General features: G+C 67.8%; 1 protein-coding gene across 2 annotated transcripts; it reads left to right on the top strand.

Moving 5' to 3' along the window:
• Positions 1–455: 455 nt before the first annotated feature.
• Positions 456–24,960, top strand: KCNC3 (potassium voltage-gated channel subfamily C member 3). Of its 2 annotated transcripts, XM_044988867.1 has the most exons (6): positions 456–1,100; positions 10,708–11,647; positions 15,992–16,186; positions 18,921–19,029; positions 21,059–21,101; positions 24,839–24,904. In XM_044988867.1, exons 1-4 carry the CDS (start codon positions 498–500, stop codon positions 19,004–19,006), a joined length of 1,824 nt encoding a protein of 607 aa, XP_044844802.1. In that variant the 5' UTR covers positions 456–497; the 3' UTR covers positions 19,007–19,029; positions 21,059–21,101; positions 24,839–24,904. The 2 variants fall into 2 exon arrangements, with proteins under 2 accessions (XP_044844802.1, XP_044844804.1); XM_044988869.1 differs by lacking the exons at positions 18,921–19,029; positions 21,059–21,101 and having other exon boundaries at positions 24,839–24,960.

Here is a 24,960-nt window from a genome sequence, read left to right as displayed (position 1 = left end):
GGGACGGAAGGACGGAGGCTCGGCGGAGGGATGGAGGGATGGAGGGACGGAAGGACGGAGGCTCAGCAGAGGGATGGAGGGATGGAGGGAATGGGAAAGTCTTGGCGGAAGGATGGAGGGACGGAGGGATGGAAGGACGGAGGCTCAGCAGAGGGATGGAGGGAAGGAGGGAATGGGAAAGTCTTGGCGGAGGGATGGAGGGACGGAAGGACGGAGGCTCGGCGGAGGGATGGAGCCCGCACTAACCTTGCTCCACTTGTCTCTCTCTCTCTCTCTCAGCGCCTGCTGCCTGCCGGCTTCTCTGCCTCTCTCCAAACTCCAGCACCCCCCCCCGGTCCGGGATCCCGACCCCCCCACCTCGGTCCTGCACCCCCCCCCCCCGCCGGGGCCAGCGGAGGCGGGCCTGCGATGACGCCTCCCCGCGGAGCGCCCTGATCTGACCGCCCCCTCCCCTCCCCCCGCCGCGTGCCGGGGGGCGCGCCGTGCCCGCCCCCCCAATGCTCAGCTCAGTGTGCGTCTCCTCCTTCCGCGGGCGCAAGCCGGGCAGCCAGGCGCCAGCCAAGTCATGCCCCAGGGGGGACATGGGCCGGCACGAGGAAAGCGAGAAGATCGTGATTAACGTGGGGGGGGTGCGGCACGAGACCTACCGCAGCACCCTGCAGACCCTGCCCGGCACCCGCCTGGCCTGGCTCACCGAGCCCGACGCCTGCAGCAACTTCGACTACGACCCGGCCGCCGACGAGTTCTTCTTCGACCGCCACCCGCAGGTCTTCGCCTACGTCCTCAACTACTACCGCACCGGCAAGCTGCACTGCCCGGCCGACGTCTGCGGGCCGCTCTTCGAGGAGGAGCTGGCCTTCTGGGGGATCGACGAGACCGACGTGGAGGCCTGCTGCTGGATGAACTACCGGCAGCACCGGGACGCCGAGGAGGCGCTCGACAGCTTCGAGGCCCCCGAGGCCCAGGACGAGGAGGACGCCGCCGGCGACCTCAAGCGGCTCTGCCTGCAGGAGGACGGGCGCCAGGCCGGCTGGTGGCGCCGCTGGCAGCCCAAGCTCTGGGCGCTCTTTGAGGACCCGTACTCCTCCAAGATGGCCAGGGTAAGGGGGTGGGGGGGGGCGCGCGAGCTGAGGTCGCGCTGGGCCCGGGCAAGGGGACGGTGCCCTGCTTGGACGGGGGGGGCGAAGGCCGGCTTGAGTGGGCATGGGGATGGGGGCTGGGTCAGAGGGAGGGTGCATGAGGATTGGGCACGGGGCACCGGGAGCGTGCCAGGGCGTGTGTGTGCATGCCAGCCTCAATGTAAGGGTGTGAGGGGGTCGTGCAAGGGTCATTGTAGCTGTGCGCACGAATAGTGCAAGGGCCAGTGTGAGTGTGCGAGGGTATGCGTGCCGCAGCCAATATGAGTGCATGAGGGAATAGTGCAAGGGCCAGTGTGAGTGTGCGAGGGTATGCGTGCCGCAGCCAATATGAGTGCATGAGGGAATCGTGCAAGGGTCAGTGTGAGTGTGCAAGGGTATGTGTGCCATGACCAATGTGAGCGCAAGGGAATAGTGCAAGTGACCAATTGAGTGTGCAAGGGTGTGTGTGGCATGGTCAGTGTGAGTGTGTGATGGGGATAGTGGAAGGCTCATTCTGAGTGTGCAAAAGGGTAGTGCACATTTGTGTGAGCATGCGAAGGTATGTGTGCCACATCCAATGTGAGTGCATGGGGGATTAGTGCAAGGGTCACTGTGAGTGTGCAAGGGTGTGTGTGGCATGGTCAGTGTGAGTGTGTGAGGGAATAGTAGAAGGGTCATTTTGAGTGCGCAAAAAGATATTGCAAGTGTCAGCATAAGTGTGCAAGGGTAGATATGCCAGGGACAATGAGAGTGTATGAGGGAATAGTGCAATGATCAGTGTTAGGGTGCAAGGATGTGCACCGGGGTGATAACACAAGGATCAGTGTGACCATGCAAGTGTGTGTGCACCAAAGTCCATGTGAGTGTGCAAGGGAATCGTGCAAAGGTCAATGTGAGCATGCAGCTATGTGTGTACCAAAACTAGTGTGAATGTGAGGGAATGGTGCAAGTGTCACTATGAGCATCAAAGTGTGCGTGTCAAGGTCAGCATGCGTGTGCAATGCAGTGCGTGCAAGGGTTCTTTCAAGTGTGCACAGAGGAGTGTGCAAGGGCTGTGCCTGTGCAGGAGATGTGGTGTGTGAGTGTGTGAGGGGTCGGGTGTGTGCGAGGAGGGGGAGAGCTGGGTGTGTAAGAGAAGCCAGCGGTGGTGGCAAAGAACAGGGGGCACCACAGGGTGCATGTGCAAAGAGGAAATAAAGTGAGCGTGCGAGAGCAAGTGTGGAAGGGACTGAGTGTGCGACTGGCAGGGGTGTGGGGGGGCTGCTAGGCTAATACCTGGGGTGAGGGGCTGGGATCTTCGGGGGGGACCCGACCCCCAGCAGGGGGCGACATGCCCAGCCTGACCCCTGGCGGGGAGACAATCAGCTTACGGCCCATCCTCCCCCTGCTTACCCCTCCCCCGCCGCCCCAGCCCCCAGCCCCCTGCGATCCCCCGTGCAGCTGCCCCAGGTTCCCCTGCAACCGGGGTCCAGCCCCCCCCCCGCAGCCCTGTCCCAGCCCCCCTGCACCCCCCGCAGCCCTGACCCAGCCCCCCTGCAACCCCCCCATAGCCCTGTCCCAGCCCCCCCGTATCTCCCCACAGCCCTGACCCAGCCCCCCCGTATCTCCCCACAGCCCTGACCCAGCCCCCCTGCACCCCCCGCAGCCCTGTCCCAGCCCCCCTGCACCCCCTGCAGCCCTGTCCCAGCCCCCCCGTATCTCCCCACAGCCCTGACCCAGCCCCCCCGTATCTCCCCACAGCCCTGACCCAGCCCCCCTGCACCCCCCTCAGCCCTGACCCAGCCCCCCTGCACCCCCCGCAGCCCTGTCCCAGCCCCCCTGCACCCCCCGCAGCCCCTGTCCCAGCCCCCCCGTATCTCCCCAGCCCTTACCCAGCCCCCCTGCACCCCCAGCAGCCCTGACCCAGCCCCCCTGCACCCCCCGCAGCCCTGTCCCAGCCCCCCTGCACCCCCCGCAGCCCCTGTCCCAGCCCCCCTGCACCCCCCGCAGCCCTGACCCAGCCCCCTGCTCCCCCCCCGCAGCCCTGTCCCAGCCCCCCTGCAACCCCCCGCAGCCCTGCCCCAGCCCCCCTGCACCCCCCGCAGCCCTGACCCAGCCCCCCTGCTCCCCCCGCAAGCCCTGTCCCATCTCCCCTGCTACGCCCCATAGGCCTGTCCCAGCCCCCCCGTATCTCCCCACAGCCCTGACCCAGCCCCCCTGCACCCCCCGCAGCCCTGTCCCAGCCCCCCTGCACCCCCCTCAGCCCTGACCCAGCCCCCCTGTACCCCCTGCAGCCCTGACCCAGCCCCCCTGCACCCCCCCACAGCCCTGTCCCAGCCCCCTGCACCCCCCCCCACAGCCCTGACCCAGCCCCCCTGCAACCCCCCCATAGCCCTGTCCCAGCCCCCCCGTATCTCCCCACACCTCTGACCCAGCGCTCCTGCACCCCCCTCAGCCCTGACCCAGCCCACCTGCAACCCCCCTCCAGCCCTTTACCATCCCACCTGAACCTCCCGCAGCCCTGACCCAGCCCCCCTGCACCCCCCGCAGCCCTGACCCAGCCCCCCTGTACCCCCCCACAGCCCTGTCCCAGCCCCCTGCAACCCCCCCACAGCCCTGTCCCAGCCCCCTGCACCCCCCGCAGCCCTGTCCCAGCCCCCCTGGACACCCCCACAGCCCTGTCCCAGCCCCCTGCAAACCCCCCACAGCCCTGTCCCAGCCCCCCTGCACCCCCCGCAGCCCTGCCCCAGCCCCCCTGTACCCCCTGCAGCCCTGCGTCAGCCCCCGTTTACCCCCTGTCCCAGCCCCCTTCACCCCCCGCAGCCCTGCCCCAGCCCCCCTGTACCCCCTGCAGCCCTGACCCAGCCCCCCTGCAACCCCCCCACAGCCCTGTCCCAGCCCCCCTGCACCCCCTGCAGCCCTGTCCCAGCCCCCTTCACCCCCCACATCCCTGTCCCAGCCTCCCCCTGCACTCCCAGCACAGCCCTATCCCAGCCCCCCTGCAACCCCCCACCGCCATGTCCCAGCCCCCCTGTACCCCCTGCATCCCTGTCCCAGCCCCCCCGCACCCCCAGCACAGCCTGTCCCACCCTCTGCACCCCCAGCTCGGCCCCGTTCCCCCCCCCCAGCTCAGGATCACTTTGAGGACAGTGGCTGGCGCTGGCTCTGCGCTGGGCTGGTTCTGCAGAGGCAGCGGGTCGGGCGTGGGGGGACCGCACTGCAGTCTGCATCCAGCCCAGCTTGCCATGCCCCCCCCCCTCCAGGATGCACCTCAGCCCCCCCACCCACCCAGCGGTGCCCTAGTGCAGCCGGTGCTGCCAGATGCACAGGGTGACCCCCGCTCCTTGCCCCGTCAGCTGCTGCTGGTGGGGGGGGGGGAGAAAAGTTATCGCCAAGGGGGGGGGGATGAAATGCGGGACTCCCCACTGGGCCCCTCTCCTCTAGTGACTTGGTCCAAGGACAAGGAGGGAGAGAGGGAGTGAGTGGCAGATGGACGGAGGGAGGGGGCGGGGGAGGGGCAGATGGACGGACGGAGGGAGGGACAGATGGACAGATTGAGGGGCAGATGGATGGATGAATGGGGGAAGGGCAGAGGTGCGGCTGGAAGGACAGAGGGGTGGGTGGACGGATAGCAGGGTGGACGAACAGGTAGCCGGGCAAGTGGACAAATGGATGGGCAGAGGGGTGGGTGGACGGAGGGCGGATGGACAGACGGATGGATAGAGAGACGAGTGAATGGAAGGGTGGCTAGAGGGGTGGGTGAATGGAGGGATGGGTAGAGGGGCAGATGGACGGGTAGAGGGGTGGGTGGACGGACGGGTGGATGGGTAGAGGAGCAGGTGGACGAAGAGGTGGGTAGTGGGATGGGAGGACAGATGGAGGGGCAGCAGGGAGGGTGGGCAGAGGGATGGGTAGCGAGGCGGGTGGACGGATTGGATGGATGGATGGATGGATGGATGGGTAGGGGGGCAAGTGGATGGATGAACAGCTAGAAGGGCGGGGTGGACAGGGTGGGTGGACAGATGGGTAGAGGGGTGGGTGGGTGGATGGATGGATGGGTAGAAGGGTGGGTGGATGGGTAGTGGGGTGGATGGACAGATAGACGGGTGGACAGGTAGTGGAATGGATGGACGGATGGATGGACGGTAGTGGGTTGGGTGGATGGATGGATGGATGGATGAATTGATGGGTGGATGGGTAGTGGGGTGAATGGATGGATGGACAGGTTTCTAGGCAGGTAGACGGATGGGTGGATGGGTAGAGGGGCAGGTGGATGGGCAGGTTGACAGATGGGTGGATGGATGGACGGGTGGACGGGCAGGCAGGTAGACGGACAGGTGGATGGGTAGAGGGGTGGGTGGATGGATGGACGAACGGGTAGATGGACTGATAGAGGGGCGGGTGGATGGATGGACGGGTGGACAGGCAGATAGACGGACAGGTGGACATGTAGAGGAGCAGGTGGATGGGCAGGTAGACAGATGGCTGGATGGGTAGTGGGGTGGATGGATGGACGGGTGGACGGGCAGGTAGACAGATAAGTGGACAGGTAGAGGGGCGGGTGGATGGATGGATGGGTGGATGGGCAGGTGGACGGACGGGTGGACGGGTAGTGGAGTGGATGGATGAGTGGGTAGAGGGGCGGGTGGATGGACGGTCGGGTGGACGGGCAGGTGGATGGATGGATGGACGGACAGGCAGGTAGATGGACGGGTGGACGGGTAGAGGAGTGGGTGGATGGAGGGACAGGCAGGTAGACGGACGGGTGGACAGGCAGGTGGATGGATGGATGGATGGACAGGCAGGTAGACGGACGGGTGGACGGGCAGGTGGATGGATGGATGGACGGACAGGCAGGTAGACAGATGGGTGGACGGGTAGAGAGGTGGATGGACGGACAGGCAGGTAGACGGACGGGTGGACGGGCAGGTGGATAGATGAATGGACGGACAGGCAGGTAGACGGACGGGTGGACAGGCAGGTGGATGGATGGATGGACGGACAGGCAGGTAGATGGACGGGTGGACGGGCAGGTGGATGGATGGATGGACAGACAGGCAGGTAGACGGACGGGTGGACGGGTAGAGGGGTGGATGGACGGACAGGCAGGTAGACGGACGGGTGGATGGGCAGGTGGATGGATGGATGGATGGACAGGCAGGTAGACGGACGGGTGGACGGGTAGAGGGGGGGTGGATGGACGGACAGGCAGGTAGACGGACGGGTGGACGGGCAGGTGGATAGATGGATGGACGGACAGGCAGGTAGACGGACGGTGGACGGGTAAGAGGGTGGATGGACGGACAGGCAGGTAAATGGACGGGAGGACGGGCAGGTGGATGGATGGATGGACGGACAGGCAGGTAGGAGGAACGGTAGAGCGGCCGTTGGATCGACGGACAGGCAGGTAGACGGACGGGTGGACGGGCAGGTGGATGGACGGACAGGCAGGTAGACGGACGGGTTGACGGGCAGGTGGATGGACGGACAGGCAGGTAGACGGACGGGGGGACGGGCAGGTGGATGGACGGACAGGCAGGTAGACGGACGGGGGGATGGGCAGGTGGATGGATGAATGGACGGACAGGCAGGTAGACGGACGGGTGGACGGGCAGGTGGATGGATGGATGGACGGACAGGCAGGTAGGTGGACGGGTAGAGGGGTGGGTGGATGGACGGACAGGCAGGTAGACGGACGGGTGGACGGGCAGGTGGATGGATGGATGGACGGACAGGCAGGGAGACGGACGGGTGGACGGGCAGGTGGATGGACGGACAGGCAGGTAGACGGACGGGTGGACGGGTAGAGGGGTGGGTGGATGGACGGACAGGCAGGTAGACGGACGGGTGGACGGGCAGGTGGATGGATGGATGGACGGACAGGCAGGTAGACGGACGGGTCGACGGGCAGGTGGATGGACGGACAGGCAGGTAGACGGACGTGTGGACGGGCAGGTGGATGGACGGACAGGCAGGTAGACGGACGGGGGGACGGGCAGGTGGATGGACGGACAGGCAGGTAGACGGACGGGGGGACGGGCAGGTGGATGGATGAATGGACGGACAGGCAGGTAGACGGACGGGTGGACGGGCAGGTGGATGGATGGATGGACGGACAGGCAGGTAGGTGGACGGATAGAGGGGTGGGTGGATGGACGGACAGGCAGGTAGACGGACGGGTGGACGGGCAGGTGGATGGATGGATGGACGGACAGGCAGGTAGACGGACGGGTGGACGGGCAGGTGGATGGACGGACAGGCAGGTAGACGGACGGGTGGACGGGTAGAGGGGTGGGTGGATGGACGGACAGGCAGGTAGACGGACGGGTGGACGGGCAGGTGGATGGATGGATGGATGGACGGACAGGCAGGTAGACGGACGGGTGGACGGGCAGGTGGATGGATGGATGGATGGACAGGCAGGTAGACGGACGGGTGGACGGGCAGGTGGATGGACGGACAGGCAGGTAGACGGACGGGTGGACGGGTAGAGGGGTGGGTGGATGGACGGACAGGCAGGTAGACGGACGGGTGGACGGGCAGGTGGATGGACAGACAGGCAGGTAGACGGACGGGTGGACGGGCAGGTGGATGGACGGACAGGCAGGTAGACGGACGGGTGGACGGGCAGGTGGATGGATGGATGGACGGACAGGCAGGTAGACGGACGGGTGGACGGGCAGGTGGATGGATGGATGGACGGACAGGCAGGTAGACGGACGGGTGGACGGGCAGGTGGATGGACGGACAGGCAGGTAGACGGACGGGTGGACGGGTAGAGGGGTGGGTGGATGGATGGACAGGCAGGTAGACGGACGGGTGGATGGGCAGGTGGATGGACGGACAGGCAGGTAGACGGACGGGTGGACGGGTCGAGGGGTGGGTGGATGGACGGACAGGCAGGTAGACGGACGGGTGGACGGGCAGGTGGATGGATGGATGGATGGACGGACAGGCAGGTAGACGGACGGGTGGACGGGCAGGTGGATGGATGGATGGATGGACAGGCAGGTAGACGGACGGGTGGACGGGCAGGTGGATGGACGGACAGGCAGGTAGACGGACGGGTGGACGGGTAGAGGGGTGGGTGGATGGACGGACAGGCAGGTAGACGGACGGGTGGATAACTTGTCAGCTGAGCAGTTAACCCCGCCCGCCTGTGAAACACGCCGCGCTCTGGCTGAGGCCGTCGGTGCAGATCCGTCCCCTGCCCAGCGCCTGCCCGGCGGGTACCGGCAGCGTGTGGCAATGGACGGGTACATCTGCCAGCGGGGACCTCGGCCGCACCAGCCGCCCTCGCCCACGGCTCCAGCCTCCTCTCTGAGGCCGCCCCCACGCAGCCAGTGGTCAGGGCTGACAGCCCAGCGCCCTGGGGGTATCTGTGGGGGGGTGGAGCTGGCAGGTCCAGGGGGGCCCCGGGAGGCAAGGTGCCAGCGTCTAGGGCCACGTTCCCGACCCGTCTGCCCTGGGCGGCTGGGGGGCCAGGCGGGCGCACGAGCCTTCCGAGCCTGGAAACAAACCGGCCACCCCAGCGAGGGGCTGGGCTCAGAGCAGGGGTGTAGGGAATGTAACAGCCGTGCACACGGACCCGGACCCACATGGACCGAGATGGACACATGCAGACATGGATGGACACGAACACATATGCACACACGCACGGACACACACAGATAGACATGGACACACACGCACACAGACACACACACGTGGACACATACAGACACACATGGATAGACATGGACACGCACACGCACACACACACGGGGACACACACATGCACCCAGACACACATGGATAGACATGGACACGCCCCCAGACACACACACGGACACACACATGGACACATGCACACAGATGGACACAGACAAATGGACGCACATGGACACACGAATGGACGCAGACACACATGCACACACACAACAGTGAACACAGACACACAGCAAAGGACACACACAAACACGGGAACACACAGTTGTGCGTGCGCACACGCACACAGGCCACAGCCTGCCTTGCAATAGAAGAAGACTGCAGTGGGGGGAGGGGTGCAGAGGGGAGTCGGGACAGGGAGGACTGGAGGCTGGGAGGGGGCGCAGTGGGGGGGCCAGGGACACTGGGGAGCGGGGGGGGCTGGGACAGGGCGCAGTGCGGGGATTGGGGGGCTGGGGAACGGGGGGCTGGGAGGGGCACAGTGGGGGGATTGGGGGGCTGGGGAGTGGGGGGCTGGGCGAGGCGCAGTGGGGGGATTGGGGGGCTGGGAGGGGGCGCAGTGGGGGGCTCTTTAGGATCCAACCAGATAAACTCCCGGGTGGGGCAGCGTGATACCCCCCCCGTCCGTGCTGGGGGCCGGGGCTCTGGGGCTGTGGGGTTTATTTATAGACGTGCCCCCCCGCCCCCCCCCCGGCCCCGAAGCAGGGCCGCCCGGACCCATGGCGGGGGCGGGAGAGGCGCTGGTCGCCCACCAGGGGGCGCTGGACCGGCCCCGCAGCGCTGCAGCAGCGAATCCCGCAAACTCGGCACAATCCGCTCACCGCAGCCCCCCCGTGTCCCCCCGGGCCCGCAGCCCCCCCCGTGTGTCCCCCGGGCCCGCAGCCCCCCCCGTGTGTCCCCCCCGCAGCCCCCCCGTGTCCCCCCGGCCCCGCAGCCCCTCCCGGCCCCGCACCTACCTGTGTGTCCCCCCGCAGCCCCCCACCACGGCTGCCCCCCCCCTCGATCTTCCCGGCCCCGCAGCCCCCCCCCGTGTGTCCCCCCCCGAAGCCCTCCCGGCCACGTGTGCGCCCCCCCCCCCGACGCGGCCCGGTTCTGCCTGATCCTCGCGCCCTCCTCTTATTTCCGGGGGGGGGGAGCAGCCGCGGAGCCGGTGACGCCCCCACCCCACTTCCCGCCTTGAGTTCTGATCATCTCCCCAATTATCAGCGCTGGGAGCCCGGACGCCTGGGTTCTCTCCCGGCTGTTTGGTGTCTCCCCTGTCTTAAGCAGAGATATTGGTGCTCATTCACTGGGGGGCGGCGCTGAGGGTTGCCCCCTCCCATTGGAATTCGGGGGGGCTCCATGTTACCCCACAAACCCCCTCATAACCTCCCCCCCCCACGTGCGAATGCTCCCACTGCCTGGATCCCTCTGCCCAGGGTGACCTCTGGGTATAAATGGAGCCATTGGAAAGGGTGGGGGGAGGAATCCCGGCTTCCTGGGTTCTTTCCCTCTGGGGGGCGCCGGCTCCCATCCGGCCCCAGGACGGGGACTGGCTGGCTCAGGGAGGGGGGTGGGGAATGGGGCCTGGGTCCTGTCCCTCTGGGGGGCGCCGGCTCCCATCCGGCCCCAGGACGGGGACTGGCTGGCTCAGGCAGGGGGGCGGGGAATGGGGCCTGGGTCCTGTCCCTCTGGGGGGCGCCGGCTCCCATCCGGCCCCAGGGCGGGGACTGGCTGGCTCTGGGGCTGGGACATGGGGGTCTCCCCATCTTGCTGGGGGTCTCCCCTCTCCAGGAGGTTTTTGGGGTTTTTTGTTGTTGTTGAGATTTCTAGAACGGGGCGACTAACAATCCTCCGTGTTTGCCCCCCCCTCCCCACCCCTCTCTCCCTCCGCCCCCTCGCCCCGCCCCCACCCCCTCTCCAGTACGTGGCCTTCGCCTCCCTCTTCTTCATCCTCCTCTCCATCACCACCTTCTGCCTGGAGACGCACGAGGCCTTCAACCGCATCATCAACAAGACGGAGACGGTGGCGGTGGCCAACGGGACGGCCACCCAGGTGGCGGTGGAGGTGGAGACGGAGCCGTTCCTCACCTACGTGGAGGGGGCCTGCGTGATCTGGTTCACCTTCGAGTTCCTCATGCGCGTCTGCTTCTGCCCGGACAAGCTGGAGTTCGTCAAGAGCAGCCTCAACATCATCGATTTCGTGGCCATCCTGCCCTTCTACCTGGAGGTGGGTTTGCGGGGCCTCTCCTCCAAGGCGGCCAAGGACGTGCTGGGCTTCCTCCGGGTGGTGCGTTTCGTGCGGATCCTGCGGATCTTCAAGCTGACCCGGCACTTCGTGGGGCTGCGGGTGCTCGGCCACACGCTCCGGGCCAGCACCAACGAGTTCTTGCTCCTCATCATCTTCCTGGCCTTGGGCGTCCTCATCTTCGCCACCATGATCTACTACGCGGAGCGCATCGGGGCCGACCCCAACGACATCACGGGCAGCAACCACACCTACTTCAAGAACATCCCCATCGGGTTCTGGTGGGCCGTGGTGACCATGACCACGCTGGGCTACGGGGACATGTACCCCATGACCTGGTCCGGCATGCTGGTGGGGGCGCTGTGCGCCCTGGCCGGGGTGCTGACCATCGCCATGCCCGTGCCCGTCATCGTCAACAACTTCGGCATGTACTACTCCCTGGCCATGGCCAAGCAGAAACTGCCCAAGAAGAAGAACAAGCACATCCCCCGGGCGCCCCAGCCCGGCTCGCCCAACTACTGCAAGCCCGAGGGAGCCCCCGGCCCCCGGCCCGGCCCCCCGGCCGCCGACGCCTGCCCCCTGGCCCAGGAGGAGATCATCGAGATCAACCGGGCAGGTAGGGGCCCCGCGCCCTGCCCCGCGGCAATGCCAGCCCCGCGCCCTGCCCCATGGCGATGCCAGCCCCGCGCCCTGTCCCATGGCGATGCCAGCCCCGCACCCTGCCCTGCGCCCTGCCCTGCGCCCTGCCCCGCGGGGATGCCAGCCCCACACCCTGCCCCATGCCCTGCCCCACAGCAAAGCCAGCCCCGTGCCCTGCCCCATGCCCTGCCCCATGGCGATGCCAGCCCCTTGCCCTGCCCCACGGGGATGCCAGCCCCGCGCCCTGCCCTGCGCTCTGCCCCGCGGGGATGCCAGCCCCACACCCTGCCCCATGCCCTGCCCCACGGCGATGCCAGCCCCATGCCCTGCCCCGCGGCAATGCCAGCCCCGTGCCCTGCCCCATGGCGATGCCAGCCCCTCACCCTGCCCTGTGCCCTGCCCCATGGCGATGCCAGCCCTGCGCCCTGCCCTGCGCCCTGCCCCGCAGGGATGCCAGCCCCATGCCCTGCCCCGCGGCAATGCCAGCCCTGCGCCCTGCCCCATGGCGATGCCAGCCCTGCACCCTGCCCCATGCCCTGCCCCATGGCGATGCCAGCCCTGTGCCCTGCCCTGTGGCAATGCCAGCCCCGTGCCCTGCCCCATGGTGATGCCAGCCCCGCACCCTGCCCCATGCCCTGCCCCATGGCAATGCCAGCCCCGCACCCTGCCCTGTGCCCTGCCCCATGGTGATGCCAGCCCTGCGCCCTGCCCTGCACCCTGCCCCATGGCGATGCCAGCCCCACACCCTGCCCCATGCCCTGCCCCATGGCAATACTAGTCCCGTGCCCTGCCCTGTGCCCTGCCCCGTGGCGATGCCAGCCCCACACCCTGCCCTGCCCCTTGCCCCATGGCGATGCCAGTCCCACGCCCTTCCCTGCACCCTGCCCCACCGCGATGCCAGCCCCATGTCCTGCCCCACGGCGATGCCAGCCCCATGCCCTGCCCTGCGCCCTGCCCCGTGAGGTTGCCAGCCCCATGCCCTGCCCCACGGTGATGCCAGCCCCATGCCCTGCCCTGCCCCACGGCAATCCCAGCCCCGTGCCCTGCCCCATGGGGATGCCAGCCCCGCGCCCTGCCCCACGGTGATGCCAGCCCCATGCCCTGTGCTGCAGGGATCCAGGCCCCATGCCCTGCCCCATGGGAATCCCAGCCCCACACCCTGTCCTGAGGGAATCCCCGCCCCATGCCCTGCCCCACGGGGATCCCAGCCCTGTGCCCTGCCCCACATCCTGCCCCATGGTGATGCCAGCCCCGTGCCCTGTCCCGCAGGGATCCCAGACCCACGCCCTGCCCCACAGCATGTGTGCTGTGTCGGGTGTGCATGGGGGGGGGTGCTGTGCTGAGTGTGCGTTGTGCCAGGTGTGCACAGGACTGTGCACTGTGTCAGGTGTGCGCAGCGATGGGTGTGCACAGGGATGTGTGCTGTGCCAGGTGTGTGCTGTGCTGGGTGTGCACAGGAATGGGTGTGCACAGGGGAGTGCGCTGCACTGCATGTGCACTGTGTCGGGTGTGCGCAGTGATGGGTGTGCATGGGAGTGTGCGCTGTGCTGGGTGTGTGCTGTGCCAGGTGTGCACAGGGGTGTGCACTATGCTGGGTGTGCACTGTGCTGGGTGTGCACAGAGGTGTGCGCTATGATGGGTGTGCATTGTGCCGGGCTTGCACTGTGTCAGGTGTGCGTGGTGATGGGTGTGCACAGGGGTTTGCGCTATGTTGGATGTGCGCTGTACCGGGTGTGCGCTGTGCCAGGTGTGCATGGAGGTGTGCGCTATGCTGGATGTGCACTGTGCCGGGTGTGCGCAGCAATGGGTGTGCACAGGGGTGTGCACTGTGCCGGGTGTGCACAGGGGGGTGCGCTGTGATGGGTGTGCACAGGGGGGTGCACTGTGCTGGGTGTGCACAGGGGTGTGCACTGTGCCAGGTGTGCACAGGGGTGTGTGCTATGCTGGGTGTGCGCTGTGCCGGGTGTGCACAGGGGTGTGCGCTATGCTGGGTGTATGCTGTGCTGGGTGTGCACAGGGGTGTGCACTGTGCTGGGTGTGCGCAGTAATGGGTGTGCACATGTGTGTGCGCTGTGATGGGTGTGTGCTGTGCCGGGTGTGCACAGGGGTGTGCACTATGCTGGGTGTGCACTGTGCTGGGTGTGCACAGAGGTGTGCGCTATGATGGGTGTGCATTGTGCCGGGCGTGCACTGCGTCAGGTGTGCGTGGCGATGGGTGTGCACAGGGGTATGCGCTATGCTGGGTGTATGCTGTGCTGGGTGTGCACAGGGGTGTGCACTGTGCTGGGTGTGCGCAGTAATGGGTGTGCACATGTGTGTGCGCTGTGATGGGTGTGTGCTGTGCCGGGTGTGCACAGGGGTGTGCACTATGCTGGGTGTGCACTGTGCTGGGTGTGCACAGGGGTGTGCGCTATGCTGGGTGTGCGCTGTGCCGGGTGCGCACAAGGGTTGTGCACTGTGCCGGGGTGCGCAAGGGGGTGCGCTGTGCTGGGCGTGCGTGGGGGCGTGCGCTGTGCTGGGGGTGCACAGGGGTGTGTGCTATGCTGGGTGTGCGCTGTGCCGGGGGTGCACAGGGGTGTGCGCTATGCCGGGTGTGCGCTGTGCCGGGGGTGCACAGGGGTGTGCGCTATGCTGGGTGTGCACAGGGGTGTGCGCTATGCCGGGTGTGCGCTGTGCCGGGGGTGCACAGGGGCGTGCGCTGTGCTGGGTGTGCACAGGGGTGTGTGCTGTGCTGGGTGTGCACAGGGGTGTGCGCTATGCTGGGTGTGCGCTGTGCCGGGTGCGCACAAGGGTTGTGCACTGTGCCGGGGTGCGCAAGGGGGTGCGCTGTGCCGGGCGTGCGTGGGGGCGTGCGCTGTGCTGGGGGTGCACAGGGGTGTGCGCTATGCTGGGTGTGCGCTGTGCCGGGGGTGCACAGGGGTGTGCGCTATGCCGGGTGTGCGCTGTGCCGGGGGTGCACAGGGGTGTGCGCTATGCTGGGTGTGCGCTGTGCCGGGGGTGCACAGGGGTGTGTGCTATGCTGGGTGTGCGCTGTGCCGGCGGTGCACAGGGGCGTGCGCTGTGCTGGGTGTGCACAGGGGTGTGCGCTATGCTGGGTGTGCGCTGTGCCGGGGGTGCACAGGGGTGTGCGCTATGCTGGGTGTGCGCTGTGCCGGCGGTGCACAGGGGTGTGCGCTGCGCCGCGACGGGTGTGCACGGGGAGTGCGTCGCGTGTTGGCTGTTGTGAAGGTGCCGAGGGTCAGGCCGTGTGACACGGCCGCACAGGGCGATGACTGTGTCCCAGGGGGGTCTGGGGGTCGTGCCGGGCGGTGGGGGTGGGGGGTTGTCAGTGCTGGGGAGGGGCCAGGGCTCGGCTCTCACAGCCACAGCAGCCCGTTCCCACAATGCTCTGGGGCAGGAGCATATGGCCCGCTGAGGACTTGAGGGGGAGGGGGGACAGGAGCAGATGGTGCCGCACGGCCCCGGGGGAAGGGCTGGGAGCCAGGACTCCTGGGTTCATTCCCAGGCTCTGGGAGAGGAATGGGGGTGAAGTGGGGGGGGCAGGACGCCTGGGTTCATTCCCAGGCTCTGGGAGAGGAATGGGGGTGAAGTGGGGGGGGGCAGGATGCCTGGGTTCATTCCCAGGCTCTGGGAGAGGAATGGGGGTGAAGTGGGGGGGGGGCCCAGGACACCTGGGTTCATTCCCAGGCTCTGGGAGAGGAATGGGGGTGAAGTGGGGGGGGCAGGACGCCTGGGTTCATTCCCAGGCTCTGGGAGAGGAATGGGGGTGAAGTGGGGGGGGCAGGACGCCTGGGTTCATTCTCTGGGAGGGGAGGACAATCTTGGATGCAGGCAGAGCAGGTACATGAAAACATCTGGGGGGGGGCTGGAGTCTTTTTTGGGGTGCTCAGGGGGCTCCCCGCAGCAGAAGGGCATCACTGGGGGAGGGGGGCTCTGCGCATGTGAGGCCGTCCCATCCCCCCTCCGTAACCCATCACCCATTCCCGGTTACCCCCCCGTAACCCAGGTAACCAACCCACCCTGCGTTACCTGGGTAACAGTCCGGAGGGATGAGGGCCCATTTCTCTCCCTGGCCCTGGGAGGGGAATGGGGGCTAGTGGTTAGAGCAGGGGGGCTGGGAGCCAGGACTCCTGGGTTCTCTCCTTGGCTCTGGGAGGGGAGCGGGCGGGGCTGGGAGCCAGGACTCCTGGGTTCTCTCCCTGGTCCTGGGAGGGGAGTAGGAGCTAGTGGTTAGAGCAGGGGGGGGCTGGGAGCCCGGACTCCTGGGTTCTCCCCCGGGGAGGGGTCTCGGCTCCCCTGACCCGGGCTGTGTCTCTGGCAGACTCCAAGCAGAACGGCGACGCGGCGAAGGCGGCGCTGGCCAACGAGGACTGTCCCACCATTGACCAGGCCCTGTCCCCCGAGGAGAAGTCGCCCGTCACCCCCGCAGCCCACGAACGCTACAGCCGTGACCGCGCCTGCTTCCTGCTGACGGCCGGCGAGTTCGGGCCGGCGCCCGACGGCAACATCCGCAAAGGTGACCCCCCGGCCGGCCCCCGCTGCAGCCCCCCTCCCCTGCCCAGCCCGCAGGGCAGCCTGGCTCCCTCTGCAGCCCCCCTCCCCCTCGTGGCCCCGTGCGGTCCGTGGGGGGGGTGCCCCCTTCAGTGCGACAGCCCTTCTCGGGGGGCCGCTCTCCCTCGTGGTCCGGCCCCTCCACCTCCTGCAGCCGCCCCTCTCTGAGCCTCAGCGCGTCTGTCTCTGCCGTGGGCCCCTCGGGGAGTCCCCTCGCTCGGACCCCCGGGGTCTCCCCCCCCCGAAGGGGCGGATGCCCCCCCGCCCCCCGCCCTGCTCTCTAGCCCGGAGCGACTCAGCCAGCGTAACACAGGAGGGTTATTGAGCGTTGAACCCAGCACAGGAAACTCTCCAGCCTCAGGCCTGGCCCCCCTCAGCCCAGCACGTCCCAGTCCCCCTGCAGCCAGGGGGGCTCTGCCTGCCCCCCCCTCCAGCCCCGAGCCCCCTGCTCCCAGCTGGGCATCCGAGACCCCCGGCCCCAAGCCCCCCTCTGTCCATTGTCTTCTCTCCAGGGAAACAGGACGGCCTGGGTCTCCTCTCCCCTCCCGTCCTCTGGCCCCTCTGGCTGGACCCGGCTGGTCAGGTCACCGGGGTCCCGTCCCCGCAGCCCATTGTCCTCCCCCCGGCCAGAACCGGCTGCGACTCCTGAGCCGGGTCTCCGGGGCACCAGGGCACCAGTCGCTGGGGTCTCCATCCTCCAGGCCAGCGGCCGGGGTCCCGAGTTCCCTCTGCGGCCCTCTGTGCCCACAAACTCCCTCCCCCCTCCCCTCGTTACCCCGTAACACCCGGGGACACTGAGTCCCACCCCCTCCGCATGCAACCCCCTGGGAAACATGGAAAAACCTAGAAACCCCCCACTTTGTCACACCATCATAGCCTCCTTAGGAGCAGCTGCTGGGGCCTGCGGGAGGGGGCAGACCATGGGGTGGGCCCAGATGGGGGTGACAGCCCTGACCAGGAGGAGGGGGGCTGAGGAAGGCAGGAGCCCAGGCCCCTCCCTCCAGACAAGGGCTTGGGATGGGGGCGGGGAGCATTTGAACCCCACTCCTGGGTCAGACCCCTCCCAACCCCACCTCTAAGAGGGGTCCAGGGCTAATGGGGGGGCTGAGAGCCCATCCAGTCAATAAATCTATCAAACCCCTCCCCCCCCATCCTCCCCCTGCTAGGCACCGAGGAGCAGGTGAGTCGTGGGATGGGGCAGGCACTGGGGGGGGGGGTGATGGGGGTGTAGTGGGAGGTACAGTGGGAGGAAGGGGCATCGGGGAAGCAGAAGGTGGTGGTGCAGTGGGGACTGCAGTGGGAGAATTGTGCGGTGGCGGGGGTGCAGTGTGGGGAAGGTGCAGTAGGCGATGGTGCTGTTGTGGGGTGCCGTCTGGGGTGTGGTGGAGGAACGGTGCAGTGGGGGATGGTGCAATGGGGAGCGCTTTGGGGGGAGCAGTAGGAGATGGTGTAGTGGAGGGAAGGTGCAGTGAGGATGGTGTGGGGGTGCAGTGGGGGGTGCAGTGAGCAATCGTGCAGTGGGGAGCCGTGGGGAGGTGCAGTGGAGGGAAGGTGCAGTGAGGAAGTTGAGGGGAAAGTGCAGTGAGGGTGAAGGAGGGGATGCAGTGGGGCCTTGCAGTGAGGATGGTGGGGTGCAGTAGGAGATGGTGCCATCAGAGGCAAGTGCAGTGAGTGATTGTGCTGTCGGTGGATGGGGCAGTGAAGATGATTTGGGGGAAGGTGCAGGGGGATGGTTTGGGGAAGGTGCAGTGCGGTTGCATTGCGAGGAAGGTACAGTGGGGGTGTAGCAAGGGGTGCAGTGGGGGGACGATGCAGTGAGGTTGGTTCGGGGAAGGTGCAGGGGGTGATGAAGTGGGGATTGCAGTGGGGGTGCAGTGGTTGGAAGGTGCAGTGGGGTGCAGTGGGGGAGCAGTGAGGATGGTTCAGGGGAAGGTGCAGTGGGGGAGGGTGCAGTGGGGGGGAGGTGCAGCAGGGGGGAGGTGCAGTGGGGGAGGTGCAGCAGGGGAAGGTGCAGTGGGGGAGCAGTGAGGATGGTTCGTGGAGGGTGCAGTGGGGGAGGGTGCAGTGGGGGGGAGGTACAGTGGGGTTGCAGTGAGTATGGTTTGGGGAAGGTGCAGTGGGGGAGGGTGCAGTGGGGTGCAATGGGAAGGGTGCAGTAAGGGGAAGGTGCAGCGGGGGTGCAACGGGGGAAGGTGCAGTGAGGATGGTTCGGGGGAAGGTGCGGAGGGTGATGCAGTGGGGGTGCAGTGGTTGGAAGGTGCAGTGGGGTGCAGTGGAGGAGCAGTGAGGATGGTTTGGGGGAGGGTGCAATAGGGTGCAGCGGGGGAAGGTGCAGCGGGGAGGGTGCAGTGGGGGGAGATGCAGCAGGGGGAGGTGCAGTGGGGGAGCAGTGAGGATGGTTCGTGGGGGTGCAGTGGGGTGCAATGGGGAGGTGCAGCGGGGTTGCAGTGGGGGAGCAGTGAGGATGGTTCGGGGGAAGGTGCAGTGGGGGAGGGTGCAGTGGGGTTGCAGCGGGGGGAACCAGGGGGGGCCCGGCCGGGACGACGCACCCAGCAGACACATTGGGGGGGGCACATTGGGTGGCGGGTCCCTTCCCCTCCCCCGTCAGCGCCTCCTCCTCACGTGGCGTCTCTGTCTGTTTATCTCCCCCCTCCACATCTCCGCCCGTGCCCCCCCCCTCCGCCCGGGCCCCCCCATAGCCGCGCTGCGCTTGCCGGCCACGGACGCCGCCCCCTGGTGCCTGCATGGCCTCAATGCCACTGCCGCCTCCTGGAGCCAGCACTAGAATGCAGGGCATGCTGGGGAAGGGTGAGTAACCCCCTGCCCCCCCAGGTCACGTGGGGCCCCCCTGCTGCATCCTGTGCTGCACCCCCGCCCATCCCCCACGTCCTCCCGCTGCACACACCCCCGGGCCCCCTGCCCCCTTTGTCATCTGAGCTGCCCCGGCTGCTCCTGCCCCGCCCCGTGCACCCCCCCAGCCCCGCCACCCCCCAGCCCCCTCCCCATCTTCATCTGAGGCTAAAGACACAGCCAGGCCTAGCTGGCCGCCAGGACTCCTGGGTCCCATCCTGGCTCTGGGAGGGGAGTGGGGTCTCCTAGGATCCCCCCTCCCGCCCGTGTAGCCCCAATCCCCTCCCCTGCCTGATACCCCACTCCCCATTTCCTCCTGATTGGCTGATTCCCCCCCGCCCCAAACCCCCAGCCATCCCCTCAGACCCATTCCTGTGGGTCCTACCAAAACTCAGCCACTCAGCTGCGCTTGGGGGGTCAGAATTTCCAGTGGGGGGGAGCAATGGGGAGGGTGCAGTGGGGGAGGTGCAGCGGGGTTGCAGTGGGGAGGCGGTGAGGATGGTTCGGGGGAAGGGGGAGTGGTGAGGGACACTGGCCCTTTAACTGAGCCCTGGGCTGGGGGTTGGGGGTTGGTGCTTCCCCAGCCTGGGGTTTCCCAGTCCCCGCCCTACTGCGCCCAGGCCCCGCCCCTTAGCTGGGACATTCCACAGGCCCCGCCCCCTGGCGGCTAGGCTCCACCCCCTTCCCGGGACATTCCACAAGCCCTGCCCCTGGTTCCCTAGGCCCCACCCCCGCCCGCCAGACTCTCACAAGCCCCGCCCCTCGCCAGGGCCTCCCCCCCACATCCCGAGCGCCCCCCCACCCCACCCCCCAGTCCATTGCTTTTTACCTGCTGCTTTTGCATCTCCATCTCCAAGGCAAATATGGGGCCAGCCCCCAGTGGGTGAATACGAAGGGTCCCTGCCCTGGGTTGGGGGGTGCTGGGGACCCCCAGGGACGATGCCTGGAACCCCCCATTGTGATAGAAGGAGAGAGCTCTGGCCTGGACCCTGGGGGACCCCTGCAGCCCCTGGGGGTCGCTTTCAGTGGGGTGAGCCCCTCGGCTTCCTGCCCCCTGGGACCCCCCCTCAGAGCCTGCAGCCCCCCCCCCGGGGTCAGGCCGGGAGCCCCCCGCAGCGAGTGCCCTGGGATGGGCCCCGGGGGCGGACGGGCCCCCCAGCTCCGGGCTCAGGAGTGAATCGGCCGGGGGGGGACCGTGGGGGGGTTGTTGGGGGTCTGGGCGCAGCGCGGAGAGTCCTGGGTTAGCGCCGAGGACAGAAATTACAGCCAAGCCCGGCTGGGTCGGGCCCAGAGCCCCCCGACCCCTTAGTGCCAGTGCCCCCAGCTCCCCCCACCAGCCCCACACGGAGCAACCCCCCCCCCCGGCCCCTCGTCCTCCAGCTGGTCGCCCCCGCCCGGCTCCCTGCCCAGGGGCACCCGCGGGCGTTAGCTGCTGGGTGCCAACCGGCTGGGCAGTGGGGGGGCCGTTGTCTTCTGGGCCCCTCCCTGGGCATGGGGGGCCCTGGCCCCATCCAGCCGCCGTGGGTCACACCTGGGTCTGTGCGGCGAGCAAACAGCCTCTTCCCACCCCCGCTGACCACGCGGCCTGTGGGGAAACCGAGGCACACGCAGTGGTCAATCAAAATACCATCCCCACCCCAAAGGGAGACAAGGCCGGAGGCCACGCCCAAGGGCAGGTCACATGGGGGGTGGCAGGTCTCCATATTCCTCCTGGGGGGCGGGTCGGAGCTGGGGTTGGCATCTCACGGGCGGGAGGGGAAGAGATGGGGTGCAGGGAATGGGGGTGGCACGGGCTGGGAGGTGCAGGGAGTAGTGGGGGAGACAGGAAGACGAGTGCAGGGGGGGTGAGGGGTGGGTTTCAGGGTCAGGGTATTGGGGGATGATGGTGGGGGGTGCAAGTGCGGGGTGCTCAGGACTCCCCTCGTATTCACCCTGGGCTGCTCCAATATTTGACCTCAATTAACACCCCATTTCATACGTCTTGTAGGGTTCGCCCAGTGCCCCTGTAATGCCCCGGCTGCGTCAGCCAGGTACGTACCCTGCCCCGGCGCCCCATGGGGCACAGACGCCCCCCACAAAACCTCATCTCCCTCCCAGAAGCCCCCGCCACCACTCTGAGCAGATCAGTGTGTCCCCCGCCCATATCCCCCGACCCACCCCACCAGCCTAGGGCGCCTGAACTAACCGCCCACCCCCACTGCTCACACGGGCTTCTGGGCCCCTTCCCACTGTTCGCCCGGGGCAAAAACCTGGCTCTGGGGCGGGGCGCGGGGGCGGGTTATATGGGGACCCCTCCCCCAGCGCTGCGATGCAGCTGGCTCTTGGGTGGGGCATGGGGGCCGATTATATGGGGACCCCTCCCCCAGCGCTGAGATGTGGCTGGCTCTGGGGTGGGGTGCAGGGGATGGTTATAAGGGGACCCCTCACCTGGCTGAGTATATGGCGATCCCTGGCACAGCGCTGAGATGCGGCTGACTCTGGGGTTGGGGGTGGGGTCTAGTGGGTAGAGCAGGGGGTTCTCCTGGGTTCTCTCCCCAGCTCTGGGAGGGGGGTGGGGTCTGGTGGGTTAGAGCCGGGGTGGGGGCTGAGAGCCAGGACTCCTGGGTTCTCCAGTGGCTGGCTGGGCTGAGAGGTTCGGGGGGGACACCCCAAACACCCTTTGGGGCGGGGGGAGGGGAGAAAGAGGACGAGTTACCGGATGAGAGCTGGGGGCCCGGGCGCCCCCCCCGCCCCGCTCGCAGCCCGGCGCTGGCGTGAGGAGAGTGGGGGTGGGGCAGAGCTTCCTGGCAACTGGAGGAGGATAGTTGCAATTTGGGGGATGCTCGGGGGTGGGGGTGACAGGAGCTGCATTGGGGGGCTGGGGCTGAGTGGCTGGAGGTGAGTGGGGAGGGGCTGGGGGGTGCACAGGCGTGTGGATTGCTGTGGTATTTTTGGGGCATGGCCTAGGTGTTGTGGGGGTCAGAGGGTCACAGGCTGCCTGGGGTGTGGGGTGCTGTGGATTAGAGGGTGCTGTGAGTTGGGGGGTGCTCGGGGCATGGGGTACTGTGAGTCATGGGGGCCTTGGGGGGGTGTAGTGCCATGGGTGGGGGGATAACAGGCCCCTGGTGGCTGTGGGTTGCTGTGGGTCGGGGGATAACAGGCTGGGGATTGCTGGGGGTCAGGGCTGCCGTGGGTCGGGGGGAACTGTGGGTTGCCATGGATCAGGGGTGCTGTGGGTCAGGGGATAACAGGGTGGGAGGTGCCGTGGGTCAGGGGTGCCATGGGTCAGGGGATAACAAGCTGGGGGGTGCTGGGGGTCAGAGTTGCCGTGGGTCGGGGGATAACAGGCTGGGGGTTGCCATGGGTCGGGGGATAACAGGTTGGGGGTGCCGTGGGTCGGGGGTTGCCATGGGTCGGGGTTGCTGTGGGTCGGGGGTTGCCGTGGGTCGGGGGATAACAGGCTGGGGGTTGCCGTGGGTCGGGGGTGCCGTGGGTCGGGGGATAACAGGCTGGGGGTTGCCGTGGGTCGGGGGTGCCGTGGGTCGGGGGATAACAGGCTGGGGGTTGACGTGGGTCGGGGGGTCCAGTGGGACGGGGGATAACAGGCACGGGGGTGCCGTGGGTATGGCGTTGCCAGCGGTCGGGGGATAACAGGCTGGGGGGTGCCGTGGGTCGGGGGTTGCCGTGGGTCGGGGGATAACAGCTGGGGGGTGGCGTGGGTCGGGGGTTGCCGTGGGTCGGGGGATAACAGGCTGGGGGTGCCATGGGTCGGGGGTTGCCGTGGGTCGGGGTTGCTGTGGGTCGGGGGTTGCCGTGGGTCGGGGGATAACAGGCTGGGGGTTGCCGTGGGTCGGGGGTTGCCGTGGATCGGGGGATAACAGGCTGGGGGTGCAGTGGGTCGGGGGTTGCCGTGGGTCGGGGTTGCTGTGGGTCGGGGGTTGCAGTGGGTTGGGGGATAACAGGCTGGGGGTTGCCGTGGGTCGGGGGTAGCCATTGGTCGGGGGATAACAGGCTGGGGGTGCCGTGGGTCGGGGTTGCAGTGGGTCAGGGGATAACAGGCTGGGGGTGCAGAGGGTAGGGGGTGATGTGGGTCGGGGGATAACAGGCTGGGGGTGCAGTGGGTTGGGGGTGCTGTGGGTCGGGGGTTGCCGTGGGTCGGGGTAGCCGTGGGTCGGGGGTAGCCATGGGTCGGGTGAAAACAGGCTGGGGGTGCCGTGGGTCGGGGTTGCAGTGGGTCGGGGGATAACACGCTGGGGGTGCCGTGGGTCAGGGTTGCCGTGGGTCGGGGGATAACAGGCTGGGGGTGCTGTGGGTCGGGGGTTGCCGTGGGTCGGGGGATAACAGGCTGGGGGTGCTGTGGGTCGGGGGTGCTGTGGGTCGGGGGTTGCCGTGGGTCGGGGGATAACACGCTGGGGTTGCAGTGGGGCGGGGTGCTGTGGGTCGGGGTATAACAGGCTGGGGGTGCAGTGGTCAGGGTTGCCGTGGGTTGGGGGATAACACGCTGGGGGTGCAGTGGGTCGGGGGTTGCCGTGGGTCGGGGGATAACAGGCTGGGGGTGCCGTGGGTCGGGGGTTGCCGTGGGTCGGGGTTGCTGTGGGTCGGGAGTTGCAGTGGGTTGGGGGATAACAGGCTGGGGGTGCCGTGGGTCAGGGGTTGCCGTGGGTCGGGGGATAACAAGCTGGGGGTGCAGTGGGTCGGGGGTGCTGTGGGTCGGGGGATAACAGGGTGGGAGGTGCCATGGGTCAGTGTTGCCGTGGGTCGGGGGCTGCCGTGGGTCGGGGTTGCCGTGGGTCGGGGGATAACAGGCTGGGGGTGCTGTGGGTCAGGGGTGCCGTGGGTCGGGCGTTGCCGTGGGTCGGGGTTGCAGTGGGTCGGGGTTGCAGTGGGTCGGGGGTGCTGTGGGTCGGGGGATAACAGGCTGGGGGTGCGGTGGGTCAGGGGTTGCCGTGGGTCGGGGTTGCCGTGGGTCGGGGGATAACAGGCTGGGGTTGCCGTGGGTCAGGGTTGCAGTGGGTCGGGGGTGCTGTGGGTCGGGGGATAACAGGGTGGGAGGTGCCGTGGGTCAGGGTTGCTGTGGGTCGGGAGTTGCAGTGGGTTGGGGGATAACAGGCTGGGGGTGCCGTGGGTCAGGGGTTGCCGTGGGTCGGGGTTGCCGTGGGTCGGGGGATAACAAGCTGGGGGTGCAGTGGGTCGGGGGTGCTGTGGGTCGGGGGATAACAGGGTGGGAGGTGCCATGGGTCAGTGTTGCTGTGGGTCGGGGGTTGCCGTGGGTCGGGGTTGCCGTGGGTCGGGGGATAACAGGCTGGGGGTGCTGTGGGTCAGGGGTGTCGTGGGTCGGGGTTGCAGTGAGTCGGGGTTGCAGTGGGTCGGGGGTGCTGTGGGTCGGGGGATAACAGGCTGGGGGTGCCGTGGGTCAGGGGTTGCCGTGGGTCGGGGTTGCCGTGGGTCGGGGGATAACAGGCTGGGGTTGCCGTGGGTCAGGGTTGCAGTGGGTCGGGGGTGCTGTGGGTCGGGGGATAACAGGGTGGGAGGTGCCGTGGGTCAGGGTTGCCGTGGGTCGGGGGTGCCATGGGTCGGGGGATAACAGGCTGGGGGTGCTGTGGGTCAGGGGTGCCGTGGGTCGGGGGTTGCCGTGGGTCGGGGTTGCAGTGGGTCGGGGGTGCTGTGGGTCGGGGGATAACAGGGTGGGAGGTGCCGTGGGTCGGGGTTGCCGTGGGTCATGGGGGCGGGTGCCTCACCCCCCACTCACACCCCCCCTCTCTCTCTCTCCCCACCGGTGCCCCCGAAGGTTATGAGAAGTCCCGGAGTCTGAACAGCATCGTGGGGCTGCGCCTCTCGCCCGCCCCCAGCCCCCTGGGCTCGCCCGGCGCCCCCCGGCGCCCCCGCCCCCCCCTGCCCTCCATCCTATAG

The sequence above is a fragment of the Mauremys mutica genome, chromosome 15 (genome assembly GCF_020497125.1).
Source record: "Mauremys mutica isolate MM-2020 ecotype Southern chromosome 15, ASM2049712v1, whole genome shotgun sequence".
Taxonomy (NCBI): Eukaryota; Metazoa; Chordata; order Testudines; family Geoemydidae; genus Mauremys; species Mauremys mutica.
This window is presented reverse-complemented; position numbering and strand designations above follow the sequence as displayed.